At 36.2% G+C, this 24,627-nt stretch overlaps 1 protein-coding gene across 3 annotated transcripts in view; it reads left to right on the forward strand.

Moving 5' to 3' along the window:
• DYNC1LI2 (dynein cytoplasmic 1 light intermediate chain 2) overlaps nt 1-23,396 on the forward strand; it is a 28,821-nt gene extending 5,425 nt beyond the window's left edge. Inside the window, exons 4-14 of one of the 3 annotated variants that reach the window (XR_014228985.1) lie at nt 2,514-2,744; nt 9,591-9,757; nt 10,087-10,180; nt 10,744-10,879; nt 11,223-11,334; nt 12,461-12,520; nt 13,239-13,280; nt 13,737-13,854; nt 14,865-14,981; nt 15,769-15,969; nt 20,377-20,423. Coding sequence is in view for 2 of the 3 variants with exons in the window: in XM_082319697.1 (XP_082175823.1) it covers nt 2,514-2,744; nt 9,591-9,757; nt 10,087-10,180; nt 10,744-10,879; nt 11,223-11,334; nt 12,461-12,520; nt 13,239-13,280; nt 13,737-13,854; nt 14,865-14,981; nt 20,377-20,444; nt 22,246-22,284 (1,184 nt within the window). In the remaining variant the exon portion in view is untranslated. Of the gene's footprint in view, nt 1-2,513; nt 2,745-9,590; nt 9,758-10,086; nt 10,181-10,743; nt 10,880-11,222; nt 11,335-12,460; nt 12,521-13,238; nt 13,281-13,736; nt 13,855-14,864; nt 14,982-15,768; nt 15,970-20,376 lie in introns of all 3 variants that reach the window. The other 2 variants (XM_082319697.1, XM_082319698.1) reach the window with 2 other exon arrangements.
• Nucleotides 23,397-24,627: the final 1,231 nt, after the last annotated feature.

Consider the following 24,627-nt stretch of genomic DNA (forward strand, 5'->3'; position numbering starts at 1 on the left):
GGTTGAATTTGCCATCAAGTCCTTGCCAAATTGTGGACAACCAGTACTGCATTTTTAAGTGTGTTTTATATTTGTAGCAAATGTAAATCACAAGCCAGACCTCTTTAGTATAAGAAAGGAGGAAAACCTTTCATTTTCATATGTTACCTTTTTTTTAAAGTACATTTTAATGTGAGTGCTAGGCTTCCAGTCTTCCTAGCAGATTGATTTCGTTTGAGTGATAGTTCCAACTGCATTCTAGTTCCACCTCTATTCTAGTTCCAGTCTGTATTCTAGATGTTAAGCAGAAACTAAATCCTTAAGTAGGACAAAGGTGTTAACCAAACAAAACCTTTGTAACCTTTAGATATTGGCTTAAAAAAGTGACTTGGAAGCAGTGAATTAGGATGTTTATTTTGTTACTTGCTAAGGTGTGAAAGTCTTTTCTGCAGTCAAAGCACTCACCACAGGAGAAACTATGAAAGTGCTAATGAGAGTTGTAAACTTCCATAGACTATAGGTAGACTTAAGTTAGGTTTTTAAAACTTTCATTTTTGCTACAAGGAGGCAGTTGTACATAGACATAGTTAATGTCTATTAATAACCTTTCACTTGTAGAAAGCTCACAGGGTTTTTATTCACTGGTGGATTTCTGCTTTTGGGACTATACAAAGGATGCTTCTGGAAGGCAGAGGATAAGAGTCTTGCATTGATGTTTCATTTACTGTAGTGTAATAGTAAGCATGTAAATGTGTTCACATTATGTCCTAGCTTCCTTCCTGTTTTTCCAAACTTTTACCAGACTTCCCCTCTGTCCTTAGGCGTCTTCTGATAGCTTTAGATTCGTACATCCAGTGCTGTGAGAATCCTGTGTGATTTCAGTGAGATGGTTTCCTGAAGTGGAGGGGAAGGAGGGGGGAAACGGTGAATATGCAAAAGTGCGTTTCATAGATACACAGCGATTACTGTAACTGTTCAGCGCAAAGGATAGATCTGAGATGCACAGTTGGAAGTGAGAAGATGTTTAAGTTAAAAGTGTAGCTGTTGGCCTGTTTGTGTGATGACTGATGTTTGAATGTCTTATGACAGCCTAACAGTACTTAAGTAGGAGCATAACAAATGCCAAGACTGCCCACGTATAGCATCTTGATGTAATCTGTCTGTAACTTGGCTGTTCAGTAATTTTATCCAAGACCTGATTAGAAGGGGAGTATGTGTATCTTTGCTCTTTTCTCCTTCCAATTTCCTTAGTCGAGTTTTTGCCTTTTTTTAGAGCCAATGTTTTTGATCCTGATGAATTCTTTCTTAAAGTTATGATAGCCACAGCAACTGGATTTATTTTGTGAAGTTAAAAGATTTGGAGCACAGGGTAGGGAAATATAGTGAGGCAGAGTAATTATGAAGCTCAGTAGCTGTTTTGAAAATCTGGGCTCTACAGTGATGGTTTGCTGATCCATGTATTTCAGAATTCCCGTATCTTGCATGTAATACCTATGAAGACCTACTGTTCCCTCTGGAGAGCTGTAGTAGAATAGGGAATATTTTGGAAGAGGTACTAGGAAGAGTCTAGAAGATAGAAACAAATGGAGTTGTTCCTTTTCAGGAGGAAGTTCTAAGGATAATGTAGTTTTTTTTCTTTTTCTTTTTTTTTTTTAATTTGGACAGAAATGGTTGTTCAGAGTACCTGATACATCATTCCTAAGTGATGCTTCATTTTCAGTTTCTTCTATTCTTGACAAAGTTAATGTTTGGAGTAAAACTTCTCATGCCAGCCATCTGTCACAACTGATTTCTGTGCCCCTCCCCCTTGCATTTCAACAAAAAATGTCCAGTCACTATCAAAACACGGGGGTGGGGTGGGGGAAAAAGACAGAAACTAAAATACCAAATCTTTTGTCCAGTACTCGTTCTGTAAGAAGCCTGCAAGTAGGAGTCAGTGTTAAGTCAGTGTGAATTAAGAGCAGGTAGCACAACTTTAAAGTTTGGTAGGTTGTAAGTTTATCCTGTGTTTGCTCTTCCTACTCCTGTGCTAGAAGCTTAAGCTGCTTATTGCTTGTATCTTGTTTGCAGCTTATTTCTGTTGTGAGTTGTCTTTAGTATGTTAAACCAGCTTATGTGTCTGAGGGACACCTCAGGCTTCCTTACTGGACTCAGTTATAACTACCCCTTTTTGAACTTGGAGTTACATATGTGTCACATGTATTTTGGTTTTAGTTGGAATATACGTATTTCAAATTCACGAATGCTGTGCAGTATCTAAAAACTGTTGTGTCAGCTGTCCTTAGTAAAAGCTAAAGAACAGAAATTATTTTTTAAATGAAAAGATTCTGAACCAAGAAAAAATCCTGTTCAGTGAAAGCATCTACCAAGTAAGGTACGCATTTACACATGCACTTGTGTTAAAAATAAACAGGCAAGATCTGCTGGTAGCTGGGCTTTCGTGTTTAACACTAATGTACTCATCTGTGTACTTGCAGACTAGCAAAGCAAAAAGTCGGCATCTGTTGAGTTACAACTGTACCTTTTCCTTTCAGATCATACTCGCTGTAACGTTTGGATTCTGGATGGAGACTTATACCATAAAGGGCTATTGAAGTTTGCAGTTTCTGCAGAATCCCTGCAAGACACCATTGTAGTCTTTGTTGCAGATATGTCTAGACCTTGGACTGTTATGGAGTCTTTACAGAAATGGGCCAGTGTCTTGCAAGAACATATTGATAAGATGAAAATTCCTCCAGAAGAGATGAGAGACATGGAACAGAAGTGTAAGTCTTTGTGCATCTTTGTGCATCCGTACATTCTTGTCCCCCCCCCTTTTTTTTTTTACTAGCTCTTGCAACTTTCTTTTGTAATGATAAATTTCTTCAGATTAGTGTTTTGAGAATGGGTTAGATAAGAATTACTTTGAAGTTGTGATTACAACTCTAATTCAAATAGACTCTATTAGGCTTTAAAACAACTCTTCTGGTTTTGCTGTGCTAACAAAACATCAGGTGAATCACTGGTCTAAATCCCTCACAACAATGAGATTTTGATAATTTGATTTTTACAAAGGCCAGTTTTTAAAAAACTTAACTTCATACAGAATCACATTTTTAAAAAGAGTGACAAAAATCAGTAACGGAAGTGAGCTGTCTGCTTTCCTGTGGTATCTAAGCCAGGTCCCATTCCCATACTGTTTGTGTTCCAGTAGGTATCTCTGCTCTTGTTTTTCACGAAGCTCAGACTGCGATCCTGGTACATCTAATTGTCTCTCACTACAGCTATTCCTACCCTGTGACTTTAGGAATGTTGTATAAATTAACTTTCTTTCCTGGTGTATCTGTGGCAGGAAAGAATCTGGCACTGGCAAGCAGTCATTGCTGCAGTGTTCTTTCCTGCAGCTTCTTTTCTTTCCTAAAATAGTTTTGAATGTTTCTTGAGTTTTTTCTGTTTTCTTATTGAATTACTCAAAATAAATTCCTTCAGTGGAAAAGACCTTAGCAACATGCATTCCTTCTCAGCTGAAGCATAGATTCAGACTGATCCTTGCTGGTTGCTGCTTTTGTTCAGGGCTGGTGGCTAGCTGTACTGGAGTGTTTAAACCTTGCAAATACTGTCTAGTAGCTTCTTTAGAGTTACTTTAGGGAGCAGTGTAATCTGTTTGGCATGTGAGCATTCACATGTATTTGTATAGCTGATCTCCTTTCTGAATGTTAAATATTATTTTCCCAAAAGGCTTGTGCCTACAGCATACTAGCTAGAGTTTAAACTTAATGACTGAAACCACTTGGGTTTGATCACCAGGTTATATTAAAAAAAAAAAAAAAAAGTAAAATCCAACAATTTTTAAGGGAAAAAGTTTGTTGTTTTTTTTTTTTTAATGTGTGAAGAGATTTGGGAATGGGAGATGGAAAGGCAGTTTGAGTCTCACAATACAGTAGCTAACCCGATTTGCACTTTTCTGAGACAAACCAAATTTTATGGCAATCCAAATAAATGTGGAGTTTGTGCACTTAAATTTTACTTTTGAAAAGAGAAGTATTTTCAGCCTTCACTAAGAATGTACTGTGTGGAGGAGCCAGTTGCAGCTGTGGCAAAGCTTTAGCACTGCATTTGGGGAACTTAGAAGGCGTTGTCTTAGAGATTTCTAAATTAAAGTATCATAGAGATTGCTAGTTTCTCTTGCGCTTTAATAGAGTCGAGGGAAAATTTGAGAGCGGCCCAATTCACACGCTTGCAGGACTCTGCTGCCATCCTATGGCTGAGCGGTGAACTTCGGTCCAATGTCAGCATGCAGGTGAAACAGGGGCCTTAAGGGCTCCACTCCCAAGCTTCCATCTCTCTCCTTTTCTCAGTCACTGTGTAGGACGCTTCTGTCATCTCAGATACTTGTCTTCTGAGTTCTTGCAGATTGTCCCTAAGGCCAGATCTGTGCTCAAAACTTTGGCCACCACAGTTTGTAATGCTCTTAATAGCGAATCGTGCTAAAAGAAATACCTATTATAGCTATGGCTATATTAGTGTAACTCGTTAGACAATACAGAGCACACATGCCTGAAGAACCCCTTGTGACTGCAGTCCATCAATAAAGCTACACCAGCAAAGTTTTCCTTACTAAAATCCTGCATATGCTTCCCAAGAAAAGCTGCCACGTAGAAAATGGAGAATCACTGTGTTAAAATAGCCCAGATAGATATGAAAAAACTGGGATAACAAAGCACGTATGCAAAGCAGGCAGTCTAAACATAGAAACAGGGTGCAGAGTGAAGAGATGTGCTAAATTCGTTCGAGTAAAGCCCCACTGCAGCGTAGCGCCACATGGATGTATATGTTTCTTGATTTCAGCTTGTAGAAGCAAATTCCCTTATGCTTGCTTCTAGATGTCAGCCGGGGCATGTGGATCAAGCTGAATGTCCGCCCAGCTTTCCCTAGCTATTATACTCGCTACCAGTAACCAGTAGTTCTTGTTGACTCTGGGGAAACATTTTCTAGTATAATCCCATTAGCATCCGTTTGAAGCGCTGCTAGGTTGTTCTTCCTCCATTGCTAGATCTTATTACCAGTTTCCAGAAATCCTTTTGTTAGCTCACCATTCTCAATGGAATTGAACTTTGGATTGCTTGTCTTTGCTTTCAAGGTTTTGGTGGCCTTTCTCCGCCCAGCCTTTTGTCTTGTGTTTGCTATTTGAGATACTGACTCCTGGCTTTCCTGGGTGGGTGACCCTAGGCTCCATCTGGTATATGAGAAGCTTTCCTTTTGTGTTGAAGAGCTTCCAGAATGGGAGGCAGGACACACATACGGAAGCAACAGGCTGCCTTGAAAGAAATTGAATTATTCAGAATATACCAAGAGCATTGTTTTTCTGCACTCACTCCTATCGCTGAGCTGCTCTGAAAATTCGTTGCTAACAGCTTGGCTAATGTGGATTCAGATAAATAATGTCACTTCAAATGTTCTAATTTAATTCAGGCTCAATTATGATAAATCATTGTTTAAATAACACACATTTGAATAATTATTTCAGGGAAGATCTAAATTTTGCCTCCCTGTTTATGACAGCAAAACAGAAAAGAAGACTGTCAAGAATCAAGAAATGCAGGAAGGAAGTATACCGGTAAAATGGCTATTATATTAATGTCCTCTGGAGCGTTTGAAGCTAAAGACTTGAGACACAATAACATATTTTTCAGAAAAATAAGTAGTGTCCCATTCAAGCTGAATTAGTTTCAGGTTCTCTGCCTTCTTTCTTTTTTTTTTTTGTCTGACATAGAGCTGAAAGAATTCTTAAGCTAAAAGATAAAAAAAACTCACTTTGCCCAGACATCTTTTGTCTAGAAATTCTTTTCACAAGACTAAAGTTTATGATCAGTAAAGATAGTGCACAAAAAAGCTAAAAGCTGCATGAACTAATTGTGAAACTTTTAGAGTGTAAATATGGAATGATTGTCTCAGAAAATTTTTCTGCATTTTTCTTGTTGTGCTGTTCAGTGCTTTTGTGAATTATCTAGTTAAGTAAGCTGTAGCGTTTGTCTGCCACTTCCATACTGCACTTAAACAGTACTACAAGACTGAGGATTTTATTGTTACTGGAACAGTCAAACCTAAGAATAATTGTGGATTGCTTTCTTGGTGGCACTTTGAGTCAATTGCTCCCCTGACATGAATCTGTTGTTGTTATAGTTAGCTTTCAGTAGCTTGTGTAAATAAGCAGCAACATAAATAAAAAAACAGTTAACTGGAAACTTGCATTTGTTTGCTGTGTTAAATGCAAAAGTCTAAATAAAAGGCTTTTTACCTAGATAAGCCACAAGTTTGGTAGATAGATTAGCACACTGTAGCGGAGATGTGATTTTTATGGCATATTATCACCTGCTGATAATTTTTCAAATGTAGTAGGCCATTCCTAGTATTTGACCTTACTGATAGGTAGCAAAATACTACTGATTTGTCAGATGAACGGTTGTTTTTCTGGCTTCCTATTCTATGTGCATCGTCTTATCTGTATTTCCTGTTCAAAAAATTTTAAGCCAAAGTCATTTTTATGGCATATTATCACCTGCTGACAATTTTTCAAATGTAGTAGGCCATTCCTAGTATTTGACCTTACTGATAGGTAGCAAAATACTACTGATTTGTCAGATGAACAGTTGTTTTTCTGGCTTCCTATTCTATGTGCATTGTCTTATCTTTATTTCCCGTTCAAAAAAATTTAAGCCAAAGTCATTTTCCCCTCCTTCTTAATAAAGAAAAGAGTTATTTCCCATATCGTACGGAATGTGATTCCTTAATACGAATTATGTGGAGGAGAAACTATTCATAGCTTGCTAGAAAAAAGGAAAAAGAGAAGATTTATGCAAGCTGTGCATGATTAGCTTTATGTCCATTAAAAGTTTGAGAGTGGAGATCAGGTGAGAAAAAGATATGGGAGGTAAGGAAAAAGTATTAAATTTCTGTGTGATGAGGAAACACTTTAACTGACGTGAGCTTCTTAGCTGCTTGGAATGCAGCTTGTCCGTAAGAGGTGGTCTGACAGCACTTGTGGTACAGATTTACTTTGGATTTCACAAGACTAAATTTTGAATGGGAATGGGAGTTGAATGAGAGTCTTTAAAAAGTGTTGAAGAGCCTGTCCCTAACAGGGATTTAAACCACTCTAATTCAGAAACAAGTGTATCTGCGTTCAGGATAAAGTAGCTACAGGTTCTTAGTATAGCTTTTACCTTCTTTTAACTCTAGTAGTTACTTGTTCAACAGACGTTGTTAACTAAAGCTGAGTGTATTCTGTAGCATTTCTCAGTCTCTATCAGGGATTAATGCCAGACCATATGCATTATTAACAATGCACAACAACAGTTTATCTCCACAGTGAAGTGTTTTCTCCCTCCATGCATGGATCAACCAGAGTGAGATACGGCCTTGTTGATCCCTGGTCTGTGATGGGTGGTGTTGGTACTGCTTACTCTTGGGGAGAGGGAAGAGTTGGGAATCTTGACTCTCTAGGATTATGGCCTTCGTTCCCATTCAGCAGAAATTCATGAGGATGTGCCATCAGATTTCTGAAGTTTCTATGTTGCATTTGCTATTGTTTATATTAGTAAAATTCATGGGGTATCTTGAATAATGATTTGTAGCGTGTTGTCAGAGTCTTACTGTTTTCAAGAGAGGCTTTTCTTTCCCAGATTTGAGGGGGTTTATACTAATAGATATCTCAATAAAGAAAAGATTTTCCTGCTTTAATATGAACAAAACCTAGGAAACTAGTATTGTCTGATTAAAAAGCTGTAGTAAATTAAGAGCAGTATTGTCAAATACTCTTTTACATCTGATTAAGTCGGAGAGGCTTATCTGAATGATTGGAATGGATGTAGATGGTATTCTTTTAACTGCTGTAATACACTTGTCTTCAATAGTTCTTTTTCTATCCTGAGCTAGGAAGAGTCTGAGTAATGAAATAAGTACTTTTTAAAAACTCTTTTCTAGTTAAATGCTCTAGAATTAATTTGCTTTCTGTGAGATAGTCAATAAACATATTTAATGTGCAGAATGTACAATGGAATTTTGATTTCCAGTTGCTGAATATGAAGCAGTACTAGAGGAAAGCATCTCTTTGAAAGCATTATTGTTTCCTCTCCACCAGAAGGCACTGCCTCCCCAAGTTTAAAAGCAATTGCATTCGATTTTTTTTTTTTTTTTCCTTTGGACCTTGGGACATACTGACTTGGTGATTGGAAGTCTTATGGTCTATATTTAATGTGGGTTTTTTAAGCTTTTCTCTGCACTAGAGCTCTCGTTTGCCACAAGAATCACACAATTTTATATTTCAAATAAAAATTGTAGGTTGTGCAGCTTAGAACAGAAGTGTTTTTCTGATTTGTTCTTCCTTCCACATGCCCATTCTATTGCAGGTATGGTTCCTATTTTGAAAAGGTACAGTGACTTTATTTTGCAAGATTTGTATTATAAACTTTGCTGAGGTTTTACCACTTCTTAAACCTCAGAAGTGTCAGGTGGCCTGCAGTACAGTTGCACTCCCTTCTCTGTCACATGGGTGGATGTACTGAACAACACTCTTTGGGAGGCTTTTGAAAAGTTTTCCTTACTGTACATACAGTCAGCCTGCTCCCACTGTTTGTAGAATAAAGATGCCTTCATGGGAGCAAATCATGGAGCTTTGCTTGTCTCTTTCCTGAGGGCTTCTCATGGCTGAGCAAGGAGGATGCTTCAGGTGGGATTGTCATGTGAGGGAGAGCCTTGGGCCTTTGGGAAGCGCTGTGCCTGGGAGCAGACACATACAGTAGGCAGATTTATCTGGTCTGTGGCTTTTATCCTGAAAAAAAGACATAAAAACTGTAAGTCGCAGCCCAGTTTTGATAAAGCATGCGTGGGGTCACAGTGCGCTTCCAAAATGGTGTTAATACTATTTCTTAGGCACTTCAGTATTTGATAGTATTCGATATTATTGGAACACTCATTGTTGCTGTAAAATTAAAACATTGAAAACACAGAAAGCGTTTAGTTTCCTCTGGGCCATTGTAGTTTTCCTGAATATAACTGAGTCTCTTCAGATAATATTTAGAAGTCTTTGAGTCTGTATTTATGCAGTGTATTTTTTATATTCCTAGCATATATATATTTCTGACTCCCGCAACAGAAATGTAGAGTAATAGAAACTTGAGTAATAGTATATAAGAAAGAGTGGCTGTTTCAGCTTGGTGTTTTCTGTGTCCATTTGCATTTTCACCATGCTTTCTTCAAAAACTAGGTACAAATTGCAGTGAGTATAGGCTACGTTGCTACACTACATTTACGTTTTTTGTTGTCAGCTCCCCTACAATGAAATGCATTGAATTGAGGAATGTGCATTTGTGCATACTATAGCTCTTGCAGCTAGTTTTGATTATTTGTCATGGCTCCAAATAGCACTCAATTTAGCTTGCTGTAAATTTTGTTGGAGAATTGTTGTGTTTGAAGGGGCAGCAAGGCTTAAGCTTGCGTTCTGTTCTCATGTAGTGCCTCATTATAAAAGGAAAAAACAAAGTTGAGATTTCTTGTTAGTCATAGATTAATTATGGTTTAAAAAGAACAACTAGTTCCTTTGTTGTACCTGAAGAAGATCTCTCTCTTAATAGTTATAAAGGAGTTTCAAGAGTATGTAGAACCTGAAGAAGGCTACCAAGGATCACCACAGAGAAGAGGCCCTTCTTCTGGCCAAGAGGATGAACATGTTTCTTTGCCACTTGGAGAAAACGTGCTGACTCACAACCTTGGTATTCCTGTGCTGGTAGTTTGTACAAAAGTGAGTTTCTAATTCTGTTTGCTACTACAGAAAAGTTTAATTACTTTTCTTTTAGAAGGCATGCTTTATACAGACATGCAAAATGAATTCTGGATTATTAGTAAAGGGATTTATTTTAAAAGTAAGCTTCTGCCATCAGTGTAAATTTTTAATTTTGCAGAAGGGTAATAACCTTGTCAATTATATGTTAATTACTTTATGTTTTGATTTATTGGTGGCATTTTAAAACCAAAGGCTCAAAGTAAATGTGATGTGTGTGTAATAATAAGGAAGATGTTGGGATTAAATGACTGGGTTTTTCTGGTTTTGTTTTTCTCCCTTTCTTCCAGTGCGATGCAGTGAGTGTACTAGAGAAAGAGCACGACTACAGAGAAGAACACTTTGACTTCATTCAGTCACACATTCGTAGATTCTGCTTACAGTGTATCCTTTCTTGTGCTGAGGGGATTTGCTGTAACCTGGAAGCAAGAAAATACGTTTTAGTGTTGAATTGCACATAGTTAATCTGAGAAATTGCACTTCAGGATTGCTTGGTATTTAGTTATTTACTGTGTAGCGTTTGTTGTTTTGAGAATGTTGAGAGATGTATAAAACGTTTTATAATTTTAAAATTTTGCGTGGGATTTGGAGCTTTTGTTCCTTTACAGAGGATTTGTCTTGCGTTTTCTGAGGTGGTTTTTCTTGGTTTTCCCCTGAGAACTTGCAGTTTCCATATAAACCTGAGCTGTCTCTTTAAGTTTTTGACTTTTTCAACGTTAAGTTCCTGGGAGGGTAGGTAACTTTTGTGTATGTCAAAGAAAAGTATCATGAGTCTTCTCCTGTTAGACCCTCTTCCTCTCCATGACCACTAAATGGCTGTAGCTTTTGCCTTGAACTACTTTTCAAAATTAGGTCTAGTAATTATATGTGCATTAGCTCCTGTTTTGAAATTCTTACTGTAATTTAAAAACTATATCTTACATAATTTTCCTTAAATAAATAATCAGATGGGGCTGCCTTGATTTATACATCAGTTAAGGAGGAAAAGAACCTTGATCTGTTGTATAAGTACATTGTACATAAAACATACGGTTTTCAGTTTACCACGCCTGCCTTAGTGGTAGAAAAGGATGCAGTTTTTATGTAAGTCAATTGTATAAGCAGCGTGGTTTCAGATTGCTTTCTGTTAAGCACTACACTTCATGTAACATATATATAAAAATAACTTGACTGGTTTGTGTCATTCAAAAGCTCAGTATGTGAGTATTCTAAAATCCTGAATTAAAAAAAACAACTTAGTGCATATTACTTGGGTTACTTGGCTCAGAGTATACCATTCCAGCTTTTTAGTATCTTTGGAATTTAGCCGAGAATTAGGATTGACCTATAATAAAATTGCTGTATTCAGGTAGAGGGCAGTAAATAAATGGTCTCTGTAGAAGTGCTTTTTGTGACTGAAAAGGGAGAACTTTCCTTCTTTTTATAGACCTGCTGGTTGGGACAATGAAAAGAAAATTGCCATTTTACATGAAAACTTCACAACAGTGAAACCAGAAGATGCATATGAGGACTTCATTGTAAAACCTCCTGTAAGAAAGGTAAAAAGGGATAAACTCTTCCCTGCCCCCCAACAAATAGGTGCAGTTTGCTTGAATGGCTGCTAATAACTATTAATACTGAAGAACTCAAAACCTAAATGTAATTTTTTTTGTATTCAAATGTGTGAAACATCAGGCTTTCATTTTCCGGTTGTTTAAAATACTGCAAGCAATCACAGAAATCATTCACCGTAGTAAATGAAAAGGCAGTCCAAAAATAACTGTTTCACAAAAATGTTTTTGCATGTGTGGGATAAACCCACTTTTTGAAAATGGAGAATAGTGTTGTAGGACTTCAACAATTTACATGTATACACACATGGCATTGAGGTTACCATATAAAGGCAAATCTCATAAAACAAGACGGTATATCACTATTGCATTAACATATTATTAATGACAGATTTCTTCATGTAAGGCAAAAGCAGTAAATAATTTATATAAATTCTGTGTATTGCTAATTTTGTGAGTATAGGCGCACAGGAATAGGATATGTGTAAAATGGATAATATGGAAAATTGTAAATGAAATTGTATTCTGGTCTGTATTGGAAAGCTGCTTTTACAACTTTCTTACATGCTTAACGTTTCTAGCTCAAGCCCCAGTATTTGGAAAAGGGAAGAGCTGTTTGAAAATTTAATGTAAGGGAAAGGTTTAATCCTGTTGTTTGTAACTCATGTCACCTATGGGAAATAATTATTGCCTGATAGGAGTGTTATGACTGATGAGAGCTAGTGTAATGCTTTTGGGGGCTGAGGGATTGAGTTTGGGGTCTTCTGGAGTAAGGTAATCTCTGGTCTGTGAAGAGATGCTGATGAGATTAATACCTAAACTTAAAAAGGTGGGTGTGGCTACTTATCAAGTGCTCATCTTTCTAGGAGAATACCCACAGGCTGGCACCAATGCTAGTCTACTCCGTTCACTTACAATTTTTTTTTTTTTTTAATGACAACTTCTTTAATGTTACTACTCTCTTAAATGTAAAGAATTTTTAAAAAAAAAAACCCACAGTAAAGAATGGTATTAAACATTCGCCTCTTTTTCTTCTCTTTAGGTCACCAAAACATAAAAACAGTTACAGTAATTTCAGTTTTTACTTCTAATAACAAAATGTTTTGTTCAACAGTTAGTCCATGATAAAGAACTGGCAGCAGAAGATGAACAAGTATTTCTTATGAAACAACAGGTAAGAATGAAAGAATGAAAATAAGTCCTTACTATATAAGATTTCGGTTTAAGCTCTCCATTGTTACTACCTTCAGTTTTTCATTCTTCGTTTAAATCACTATATACCCACTTTTCAGCTTTCAAATTCAGATGTAATTGTGAAATAAGACTTTATTTTAACAAATATGAGTAGAAAATATGGCTACTTATCTTGGCAAGTTGAAAGGAAAATATGCTGAGAACAGAAATAATTTGCATTTCAGAGGAGAAGAGCAAGAAGATAATTTGAAATTTCACAAAATAGATGTATTGATCTGTAAAATATAAATATTTTTCTTAGTGTTGCTGTTTTCTTACAGCCAGAGGCTTGAAAGACTTTAAGGCTTCCAGTTTGGCCATGCTGTATCTTCTTGTTTTCTTCACTGCTCTGTTGTTTAAAAAAACTAGTAATACTTTCCTGTATAATTGATTATAAGTATCGTAGAGGTTACAGACTTGGGTGTCTGTGGTTATGGCTTGTAGTTCGGGAACAGCTGTGTAAGACAAACGACTGAAGCTTATTTACTCATTTTAACTCTGTCATCTAGTGGTAAAGTCTGGAAGTATATAAGAGGAAGCCTGTAAATATTGAGGAAAAAAAATTAGCAAATAAATTAATGGTTAGTCACCTTCACTGTATTTTATTCCTTTATATTTTCTGAAATACATTTAATATTATTAATATGCTCTTTTTGCAGTCATTCCTTGCCAAACAGCCAGCAACGCCTACAAGAGCATCAGTAAGTAGATCCAAGAGAAGAGTAGGAGGTGTTTTGTTTCCTTCTAGGGAAGAGGGAATGATTCTAACATGGAGAGGTTCATTTTGTAAATGTAAATGTAAAATACATACTTTCTGCAGTTTGGGGAGATTAAATTAAAAAAGAAGTGCCAAAATTTTACAATGTTGCTTCTAAAGTACTTCATTCTAATTCACTGTGGAAACATAGAAATATCTGATGATTATTGAACTGAGAAGTTCCTACAGCAATTCATCCTTTCTCTTTGTGGAGGCACATGCCCAAAATAACTGGTGTTGTGTCGTCTTTTTTTTTTTCTTTTTTTTTCCCCTAGTGTGCATACACTACAGTGCTAATATAAAGGTTTGAAAAGTAATTTGTATGTAATGTTACATTTGCTTTATATAACTAATCAATTTAAGTTCTTCTCTGATTTGTGTGATTTGGACTTTTTTTAAGGAATCTCCTGCAAGAGGCCCTGCAGGATCCCCAAGAACTCAAGGCAGAGCTGGTCCCGCTAGTGTACCCAGTGCCTCACCAATAACATCAGTTAAGAAACCAGATCCAAATATTAAAAGTATGAATAAGCATTTTACTGTTTTTATCATGTGTTATTTCCCTCAAAAAAAAAAAATCCTCTCTTGTAGAAAGATTTTGGAATTTATTCACTAATTGTATAGTTAGTTTAATAACACAAATGAATTTATGACATAGCTTCACGTTTTATTTGCTTTTTTTCTTTTGAGTCATTCATATGACTTGAAGTAGAGTTACGCTATTGCCAAGCAGTCAGTCAGAGTTCAAATACATTATTTCCTTAAGTTGCCTAAATACATTTATTATGTGTCAGTTGGATGATTAGTGGGGACTGCTTTAAGGTACATGCAGTTTTATACTTCGTATTGCTTATTCTGGACTCCACAATGAAACCTGTTCTTCTGCTACACCCTTTCTAGAATGTCATTGTCTGACATTGTACATGAAGTAACTTGGAAATTACACCCTTGCCCCTCCCTCAGCCCGAAGAGGGAGCTCCACGTTGTTGAGTGGTTTCTTTCCTCTCTGTGCATTAAGAAAGTTGGTAGGGCCAGTATTGTTTTTAATTATGCGCTGCGGTGTCATACCTCACTTACAGCGGATAAAATACTCATGCAGTTCTGGATTATATCTCATTGCTGTATATCCAAGTTCTGATTTATGAAAAGTAGTGTGGCATGAAAGACTGCACTAAAACATCTATGCGGTTTGTTATGGACTTATAAATCTTTGAATTGCACATCCATACTTCATGCTTTGTTTCTTGGCTTCTACATTTAGAAAAAAACAAAAGCATACAAATATTTAGATTAAAATTTTGTGACACGCCCCCCACCCCGTTCCAGAAAAGTGGTAATATGCTTTCAGTCGTCTCTGCCAAAGAATGCAAAGGACTAGTGTCTTTAAATTGAGCAAGGAGAGACTCTCTCATATTTGAGGTTTATTTCCTTGATTGGTAAGAGAGTTATGTATATATGTTAAAAAATAAGTTCTATCACTTACCAGCAATAACTATTCTTTGAGATATATATATATTTGTTTTTTATTTAGATAATGCTGCAAGTGAAGGTGTCTTGGCTAGTTTCTTTAACAGCCTCTTGAGCAAAAAGACTGGCTCTCCTGGGAGTCCTGGTGCTGGAGCAGTGCAAAGTACAGCCAAGAAATCAGGTATTGGGCTTGTTATTGCAAGCTGTTTTGCATATTTTTAATGTTATATTTGGCCCACATTGGTCTAACTGCGTGTATCTTTTAAACTGGTCGCTAAAGTGACAGACCTTGACAGATGACAGTGCCAAAATGTGCAATCTTTAAAAAAGAACTAAACTACTGCAACTTCACAACTCCAGGGCTTCTATTAACCCTATTATAACTTGATTCTTCGAGTGAAGTTATAGTGCTGGGATATAAATAACATTTGAGTCTTGATCATATTCAGAAAGTGCTGGTTTTCTTTTTTTTAACTTCAGAATTCCTTCCTTTCTTGACACTTAGCTGTTTTTTGAAGGAAATGCAGTTTATTGGGCTTGGACTGTAGTCTGCAGTCAAACTATTGAAATCTCTCCAGAGTTCAAGTTTAAATGGATTACTACTTATGACAGCTTGATGTTATTCTCTCATTAATTTAGTATTTTTTGTGATCCAGCACAACTGATAACACTGATCACGTAGATTCATTCTGTGTATGTGCCTATGACTGCATTGTATGAGATGTTTGTTGATACGTAATTGCATTAGTTTGGGTGAAGAGAAAAGAAACCTGTCAGAATACTTGGTACCTGTAGAAAACTCACTGTTACAAACCATGTGATTGTTCCACCCAATGTTAGAAATGTACTACTTGGATTATTTAACTGTTTCTTTTTGATATTGGCATTCCCATCACACGTTCAGGAGCTTTCCTTCCAGAATTATTTCAGTACTAAATTATTGATAGATACTCTACTTCTGATCCCAGACTTGTGAAATCATGTGAAATTTAATGGTGATGCCAAACCCACAGTTTCTGATGCTTAGAGGAGTGTGTAAGCCCCAGATACTCTGAACTGGAAATGAAAAATATTTGATGCCAGCCACAGTGATGATACTGCCAGTAAGAGAACCAGAGCAGTTGTTGGAGTGTGGGTATTTGAACTGCAACTATTCGTGGAGAGGTGAAGTAAGGATTTTTTTTGTTTACATTGGTAAGGGTTTTATATGACATTCCATGCTCCGAAAGCTCAAAAATGGCTAGAATTTGACTTATAGCAAGTCAGTATTTTGTTGGGGTTTTCTTTTGTTTTAGCATGATGACTTCTGTAATTAATCTTTATTGCATTTTATTTATTAGAAAGATAACAATACAAGAATTATTTGTATTATTTACATAATATTACTGTACCTACATTATAAAAATATTTAATTAATTCTTTCCTAATCCCGAATGCCCTCTTCAGTTAAACACTGAAAGGTGTCCCCTGCTTCATCAAGTGCAGCATCATGCTATTACTGACCACAATGTCAAATTAACTGTTTTTATAGAAACAGGACTGGAAATAATTTTTAGGGATTATTTCATCCGTGCTCTTTATCTAAAGCAGAATCAGTTAGGGAGTTCCTGGCTAGTGATTAAAAAGTAGACAAACTCTGAAATAAAAGATGTAATGTCATCTCTCCAGGAAGCCTATTCCAGTACTTAATTTCTTGGTTATTTTTTCTCTTGTACAGTCAGTATTTCTTAATCCCAGTACTATTTGTCTTGTTCGAGTGGAGACAGAGATCAGTGTAGCCCCTTTGTCTTTGCAGCAATCTTTTGCATATTTGACAGCTATTACCCTTTCGCATCTGACTTTTGTCTGGACTGCAAAAATACACTTCTGTCGGCCTTTCCTCACAGCACATGTTTTTTATGGCTCTGATAATTCTTACTGTTCTCCTTTGGACTGCCTACTCTGATGACCTGTTTCTTTTGGTGCTCAGAAATGAATGCAGTACTTCAGACAAGGCTTTGGCTGCCCTAAGTAGGGGTTACTTAATCCGTGTTATGTATTGTGATTCTATTTAGATGTCTCAGCATGATGCTATGTTTTTTTAATCTGTATGATATTGATCGGCATTTCTTGTAACAGTACAGCCAGTTTAATACAATTTCTGCCTCCTAGTAGGAGGTTTTCTAGTCTTACCAAATTACCTTAGTATTTCCAAAGGTCGTATGTTTGCTTTTAACATTATTTTCCATTCTGTTATTGTGCACCACTTTGATAATTTATATAAATAACGTTTTACTTCCAATCCTGTCTTTCAAAATCCTTTGTAGTCCCTTCAAGCATGCTTGCCTGTGTATCTGATATCTTCAACAGTTGGACAGGGTTAATTGCTGAATAAAAATATTGACTCGTACTATGGATAGCTAATGGGTAATTTTATTAATTACAATACATTTTTCTGAAATATCAAGACTTTTTTTTTTCTAATTTATTTATATAAGGGTTACGTGAGATGTGATATCAACCACTTCTCCCTTCTCCACAGGGCCTGTTACCCTATCATAGAAAGAAATTTGGTTGGCTTGACACAACTTGTTGGTAACAGTTCCGTGTTGATTGTTGTGCTGGTAGGCTGTTTGTAAGCATCTAAAACATAATTGCAATTTCTGGAAAAAATACTAGAGTAAAAACTAACTAGTCTGTAATGGGCTTTACTCTTTCCTCTTTCAGTCTTGTAGAACATCATGTGCTTTTCAGGAGTTTTCAAAGATAACAAATGGCTATGTGTACCTTTTTCTTTTTTTCTTGTGTCAGCATTAACTTCTAATTTAAATAGATTATTTCTCTCCTGAAACATCTAGAGACAGCAGTCATACATCCTTTCTTAATTTTCTTGTTTTGTTAGACTAAATTAGACAAGTTCTCTTCTAGTCTTCTGTTAGAGGTTGAGCTCTGTTTTCCCTACTAGTTTCTTCTTCATTAGTTCCCATCATTGGCTTATCTTTTCCTGAACATGAGTGATTAGAATTGTATGCAGCACTCCAGATATATCTCATTGTAGTGCCTGGTACAGCAGTTCTCTTTCTTTGGTGGAAGTACTTCTCCTGAGTGATCTCAAGATCGCAGTTGGCTTTTCTTGGCTGCATCAAGTTGGCAGCTCATGCTCATTCCCTGACTTTCAGAACAGAACAATCGGCTTTCACTCACAAGAGAATATGCCTGTTCCTTGTCAGCTGATGTGCTCACACCTTATATTCAACCAATATAAGATTAAACTTTCCTGAGAAGGTAAGGGCTCCTCACACTGGTATCTCAAAAGCACTTGTTGAGTTTATAAGGTAGCTGGTGCTGGTGGTAACGGAAAAGATTACTTGCTGTTTTGTGGAAGAGTTGAGGAGAATATTTTGGAGAAAGTCTTATTTATGGCAGCATCCTCTGTGCGAGTAAATGTGCTAAAATGGTCTTTGTAGGCTTTTTAAATGTCTAATTTAAACTGTTTAAAGAGCCCTAAGTTTTCAGAAGGTTGACACTAAAAATATTTAGCTTTAAAGAGACCACCCGTTTCTCCCACAGCTATGAATATCCTGTGGTTGAAATTTTGACGTTTTGTCACAGGATGCGGGAGACGTTGTGGATCTCAACAGCCTAGGTCAGCCTAACTGATTGCTTTCTGCTATGTTAACTCTTACTTGAGAGAACTCTCTCATCTGGGCAGATGCTGCAATGTCATGTCCATTGTTCCTGCTGTGTAATTCCTCACCCATCTTATTTGCCTTTATGTTTCTGGACTGTCTTTCTTCCATGTGTAGACCATGATATTTTAAAGAACTTTAATTAGTCGTTTCTGTGGTGGGTTATTTTTCTCCGCCTTGACTTCTAGACTTAAAAAGGTATTTCATTTATATTCACAAGAAGATTCTTGTAAATTCTAAGATTTGCCTTCAATCTTCTATTGCTGTGCAATAGATAAAGAACTAGGGTTCCCTGCTCTCACCCTAATCTAGAAAGGAGAGTACATGTAATCAAATAGAACACATCTAATTGACTCAGGCCATTACTGTCCTTGATGATATTTTTGTAGGGAAACTGAAAGCAAGTATCAATTTAATTTATAACAGAGGGGAAATTTTTATTTTCGTAAAAACTTTATTTTCTTAAAAATTTCTTCTCCTCTGAAAGGTGCTCACCTATGATGGTGGTAAAGGGGAGTATATAAACCTACATATCATTGAACAGCTTGGCAATGTTTTTCCTGTCCAGTATGAGGTAGTTGCAGGAGACAGATGCTTGGTATTATTTTGGGGGCTTAAGGATCCAGTTCATCTAGCATTAAAAACGGTTTTTGTTTAGACCTACTTTGGTTTGAGCAAGAATTTTGTGTGTTTTTTATTGTTTTAGGGTTTAGGGTTTTTTAACTCCAAGATACCATTAGTCTACATGTAAAGTGTTTTGTATTGTAAGTTATATTACAGTTAATGTACTAATTTTAAAATTTTGTTTAAATACTCATGCTTTGAATAGATGCTACTAAGAGTACTGTGGCTTACAACTAGTGCTTAAATTTAAAACCTTTATAGTGATTAAAGGTAACCTTTTAACTTGGTTATGTCTTTGTACTTTGGAAAAAACCACTTAAATCTCTAACAGTCAAATCTTGCCTTCTTAATGTTTTCAGCATGTACCCTGGAAAAAATCCACCTAATATTTCACACACATTTGAGCTGGAAAACAGATGCTTGTTAAATTCTCTGGCTATGTAAGGAAGCTGTACATGGTTATATAATCTACTTTTAGCCTAAAAATATAGCTTTTTAATCTTAAATGCTTGTATGCTCTAAGCATTAGAATATATTGTTCCAATTTTAGCAATTAATTTGTCTGTGAGTTTATAATTTTCAGAATGAGAGAATTAAACTAATGGTTCAGTTAGAGAATTGTTAAAAAGTTTTGAGTCTTAATATAAAAATGTAAGATACGCCTTTCCATGAAATGCTCCAGTGTGTCTGTTTCCAATTGAAGAAGTCCTTTGAAATGACTGCTCTGAGCTATTACATGAATATGCAATTCATGTCCCCTTTTTTAAGGGAAACATTGTCTGCAGACATCAGAGTTCTTCCTGTTAGTTGCTTAATATTAAAATGCAGCAAGTGTAAGTGTGACAAAACAAATACGATTTTTGTAGCAGGTGTCCTGCATACCTTGGAAAACTTGTGGTTAAAATCTGCATTTATTAGTACTGATAGCAAGAACTTTATTTAATAGAACTGTGTACAGTTGACTTTTATAGAAAACTCTTAAATGTCATTGTTTTTAAAATGTTAGTTGCGGTAAAATATATCACAGATATTTTTGTGCTTTATGGTGCCGTATAATTCAGCATTTCATCTCTTTAAAGTGAATCAAACCTTAGTATTTATCAGTCTTTACGTAGACATTACCTTGCATTGTGTCAGGCCCTGTGTTCTTGGGTAGGTGGCAAAGTAATGAGAAATTAAATAATATATTGTCATACAAAAATGATTTTATGAATCCTTGTACTCATCGGTTAAAACATTTCATTGAAATTAGGTTGCTTTAACCTTGTCCTTTTTTCTTCTTAGGACAAAAAACAGTTTTGACAAACGTTCAAGAGGAATTGGATAGGATGACTCGCAAGCCAGACTCTATGGTAACAACAAACTCTCCTCCAACAGAGAACGAAGCTTGATAGCGCATAAAAAAAATGCATATGTAAATGACCAAATAACTATGTATATTGATCTGATAAGACCAGGAATTTTCTGCTATGGCAGATGCTATCAGTTTTCTTGGGGCAGGGGAAATGAGCTTACTACATCATTGCCTTGTCCCAGTAAAAAGTGCACATTCAGGAAGTTTGCATATAAAATCCCTCTGTATAAGATAACCATTTAGAGTTTATATAGGGCAATTCTTTTGGTTTTGGAGGTAAGCAGGTGCAGCTGCATTTCCTGTTGTGAAGAACACAGAGAAGCAAAATGGCGAATTCTTATTAAAATACTACTACTGACTGCACACAAGGCAAGAAAGAGAAATGAAATCCTCTTTCAGAGTTACTGGAATTGGCTACTTGTATGTTTGCAAATGCATTATATTCTTGGAAAGGTGGTGGTGGTGGTGGTGTAACAGAGCATTAATTAGGTGAAAGAAGCCTAGGCAGGGAATGGAGCCCTAAAAGGGGAAACAGATTTGGGACAGTAAGAAACTAGAATGTTGGATTGACTGGAGAGGAGCAATGTTGTTAAACCCTGTGTTTCACATAGGGTAAATAATCACTGTTTTAAAAAGACTACTTTACATTGGAGAATTCCAGGCCAAACACTACGCATCATGGGAATTTATTCTTGTTATAAATCTTGTTTTAGTTTTTAAAGAAGTCTAAGAGTGTGGGTGCCCTTTCTGGTGTAGCTGACAAAGGGAGAAACTATAACTTGTTTAGATCCAAGTGCCTGGCACAGTGTGTGATGTGTCTTTAGAAGGTGCTTGAACTTATTGTGCACTGTAGTACAAACAGTCACTGTTTGGTTTTATTTTAAAATCAGTAGTTTGGCGATTTGTATTTAATTTTAAATCCTGTTTTCTGATAGCTTCTGCCTTTTTTTATGCCAAGAGGCTAGACTATGAAGAATGGTGGGTGACGTATCATTTTCCCATAATGAAATGTGCTACAGAACACTCTCAGTATTTTTTTTTTTCTTACGTTTTGTAACTAAATATTAGCTACCAAGCTAAAATTGATTCCTGCCTTAGACCTATGGAGGTTTTTAAAAAAAACTTTCAAGGCCCTAGTTCCAACCACATCTGCTGCAGGTGCAGCCAACTCCAATTCTGAAGGTAACCTAAAAAGTATGAATGTGTACATGATGAACATACTCAATAACTTGTTTTGTATCTTCTTTAATGTAGCATTTCATTTGGAAAGATGGGTTGTGGTTGTCCCCGTTGCTCTAACGGAGCTCTGTCCATGGTCACATAAAACCATCATTCTCTAAAAACAAACAAAACTGCTATGGTTACTGAAATGGCACTTTGATTTTATATACGGTATGCTTGTTTTACATGTACACACTACCATAAATTAAAAATACCAAGCATATTCTGTGCTCTTAACGCTGAAGGGAAAAACCACAATTTGAATTATGCAGAGTTTACTTTTTATTGATATGAACTTGTTGTACTAAATCTGATGTCTGGATATAACTTCCCTAATATATATTGTTACTTAAATATACAGAATTAGATTGACCACTAACATAGTACTGGATGTTAACTTCAAATCCTATGTTACATCAAGAGGCTGTTCTTGTAAGTCTGTCTAAACATTATCTAGAAAGCTAAGAGTATTTACTTGCCTCTTTGACAAACATTAACACGAGTATGTTATTTGTGCCAGTTGTTTTTTGTTGAAAATACTATATTTTTCTTTTTTTTTACTTTTTTTTAATAAACAGTATGACCTGAAGTTATACAGTTGTCTAGGTAACAGTTAGACTTAAGACTGTGGATGGCTGATGGGTAATGTGGATGGACTTCCTGGTGTCATGGGTGCCGGCTGCGCGTTACCACACCAGAAGAAGTAATTACACACTGTCCTCTTGACACTGAGAATTGAGATTGGAGACTAAAACATCAAAAACTCAACAGGAAAATTGGAAAAGTGTGTGATCATAATGGGATATAGTTTGAAAACCTCAGTCTGAAACTGCATTTTTTTTGTCATCTAACCTGATAAGCACTTTCTCCAGCAATATGGCTAAAACTTAAAATTGAAGTACTTTCCAGTTCTATAAAAAGGTTAAATATACTAAAATTGATCAAAACTGATAACGTATGATAACTTACCAGCTTTGCAGAAAGATGCTTCTGACAAAACAGAAACAAATTTCCGGTTTCTAATTGCAAGTGAATGCTCCTAGTTTATTGAAAGAAAGTTGTAAGTAATGTAGCATCCTGTGGTTGCCAAAGTCTGTCAACTTTGGTGAGCTGCACAGTGGTTATTCTGGTGTCTTCAAGCATTGGAACCAAAGGCCAAATTGCAAACAGCCTTTACGTTTTCAAGCGAAACTTCATTTTATTTGCAGATACACTTGTATGGTAGACTGTTTAAACTATTATATGACTATATTTATATGCATTATAGTGACTGCATCTACTGTTCATGTTTAAACTAAGGAAACACAAGATGAAAGCATTCAACTTGAAGCAAATAGAAAAGTTTAAAGATTGGCCCTCCATAAAAATGCTGTGGTTATGCTGCTTGATTTTAAGTTTGCACTTTTTTTATTGGCATTTAAAAAAACTGTTTAAACTGAACAGAATTTCGTATTTTATTTAATTTAACTATGTTGAAAGTGACTGCTCTGTACATCATGAACTTAACAATATACATGCTGTAAATGAAAGTTCACTGTCCTGTATACTAAGTTTATTGGTTTTATTTCCAACTGACAATTAGGACTGCAAATGTATGAAACAAACCTTAGTCCACTTGTATGGCTTTAACCAGGTGCAGTATGCAGTCATGTGGAATCTTGCTTTCTAGTGCTGGCAAAATGAGGACGTCTTTAATTACTGGCTTCAATAAACACGAATCCAGACTGCTTCACGCTGTGCTTTTTTGTTGTTTTTAAGATCCCCCTTCTAGAGCTGCTTCTGTGGGAGCAGAATATTAGTCAGTTCTGTGAACAGGGGAAATAAGTTGGCTTGTACAGTTGTATACCTTAATGACAGCTTCCTCCTTGGGAGTTCTTGTGCCAGCCTTTGCTAATGCAACTCCTTTCTGGAGTTTAGAGCATGCACCTTGTGTAAGTAAAGCGAAGCTGGTATAGCTACGTTTGCAGAGAGGTGTGCTTGTGATAGCCTACACATTAACGGTTATGTCAGCAGAACTGGCAAAGTAATGTATTTCATGAGAATGGGGAAACAGTTGTATATATCCCAGGTTAAGATGTATACCTTCTAATATATTTTGTGGAATACTGTATCCAGGCAGAGCACCGGTCCTAAATTTGCAGGATTAAAATCCAGGTTATGAGAAGTTTAAGGAGTAAATGGCTTGAGTGGTGCAAATGCCTCTTCTCTGCCGATAGCAAAGCTGTTTTCCCTCTTCGGTGAGTGTAACAAGTTCTTCCTAATAAGCATAGAAAGAGTAGACTGATTTAATGAGGATTCTGCTTGTTTACTTCATTGTTACTTTAACTGGATGCCTGTGTATAGTTCCTCTAGAAGTGAATCCTTATGAGGCCATGAAACAATTACCATTTTAGAATTGCCGTAATGCTTTATGTTTTAATGAGTTCATTAATATAAAGAATTAATTTTAGTCCTTTAAGATGGGATTTAGAAAATACTTTTTTAATATATGAAGATAATTATCAATTATGTTAATTTGGGAGGAAACTAAATGAAGACTTCATCTTCAGACATGCTGAAGTTGAAAGTGACTTTCTTCAGAAAGACCATAACAGTGGATTGAAATGGAGGAACACCCTTGTAACTCTTAGGTTTACTTTGCTGCTGTTCAACTGTAATTTGTTTGTTTTGAAAGCAAAATTTCTTCAAAATAAAAAAAAAAAAGGATAATAAGGTTTTGGTGTAGAAAACATCTTGCTGGAGGCTCTAAACTACTCTTACAAGATGAATCTTTCACTGCCTGTACTGTTCCAGATGGTGGTCTTAACCCCTCTGGCTTTTCAGCCATGGCAGGATTTTGTTAGGAAATGAACTTCTCAGATAAGAACCTATGCTTGAGTAAATTTCTGAGTCTTTGTAGTTCAAATATATACAAGGGAAAGGCTATAGATTAGGTTGTTATTGATGACCTAAACCAGACT

This window comes from Platalea leucorodia (genome assembly GCF_965183815.1).
Source record: "Platalea leucorodia genome assembly, chromosome: 8".
NCBI classification, from domain to species: domain Eukaryota; kingdom Metazoa; phylum Chordata; class Aves; order Pelecaniformes; family Threskiornithidae; genus Platalea; species Platalea leucorodia.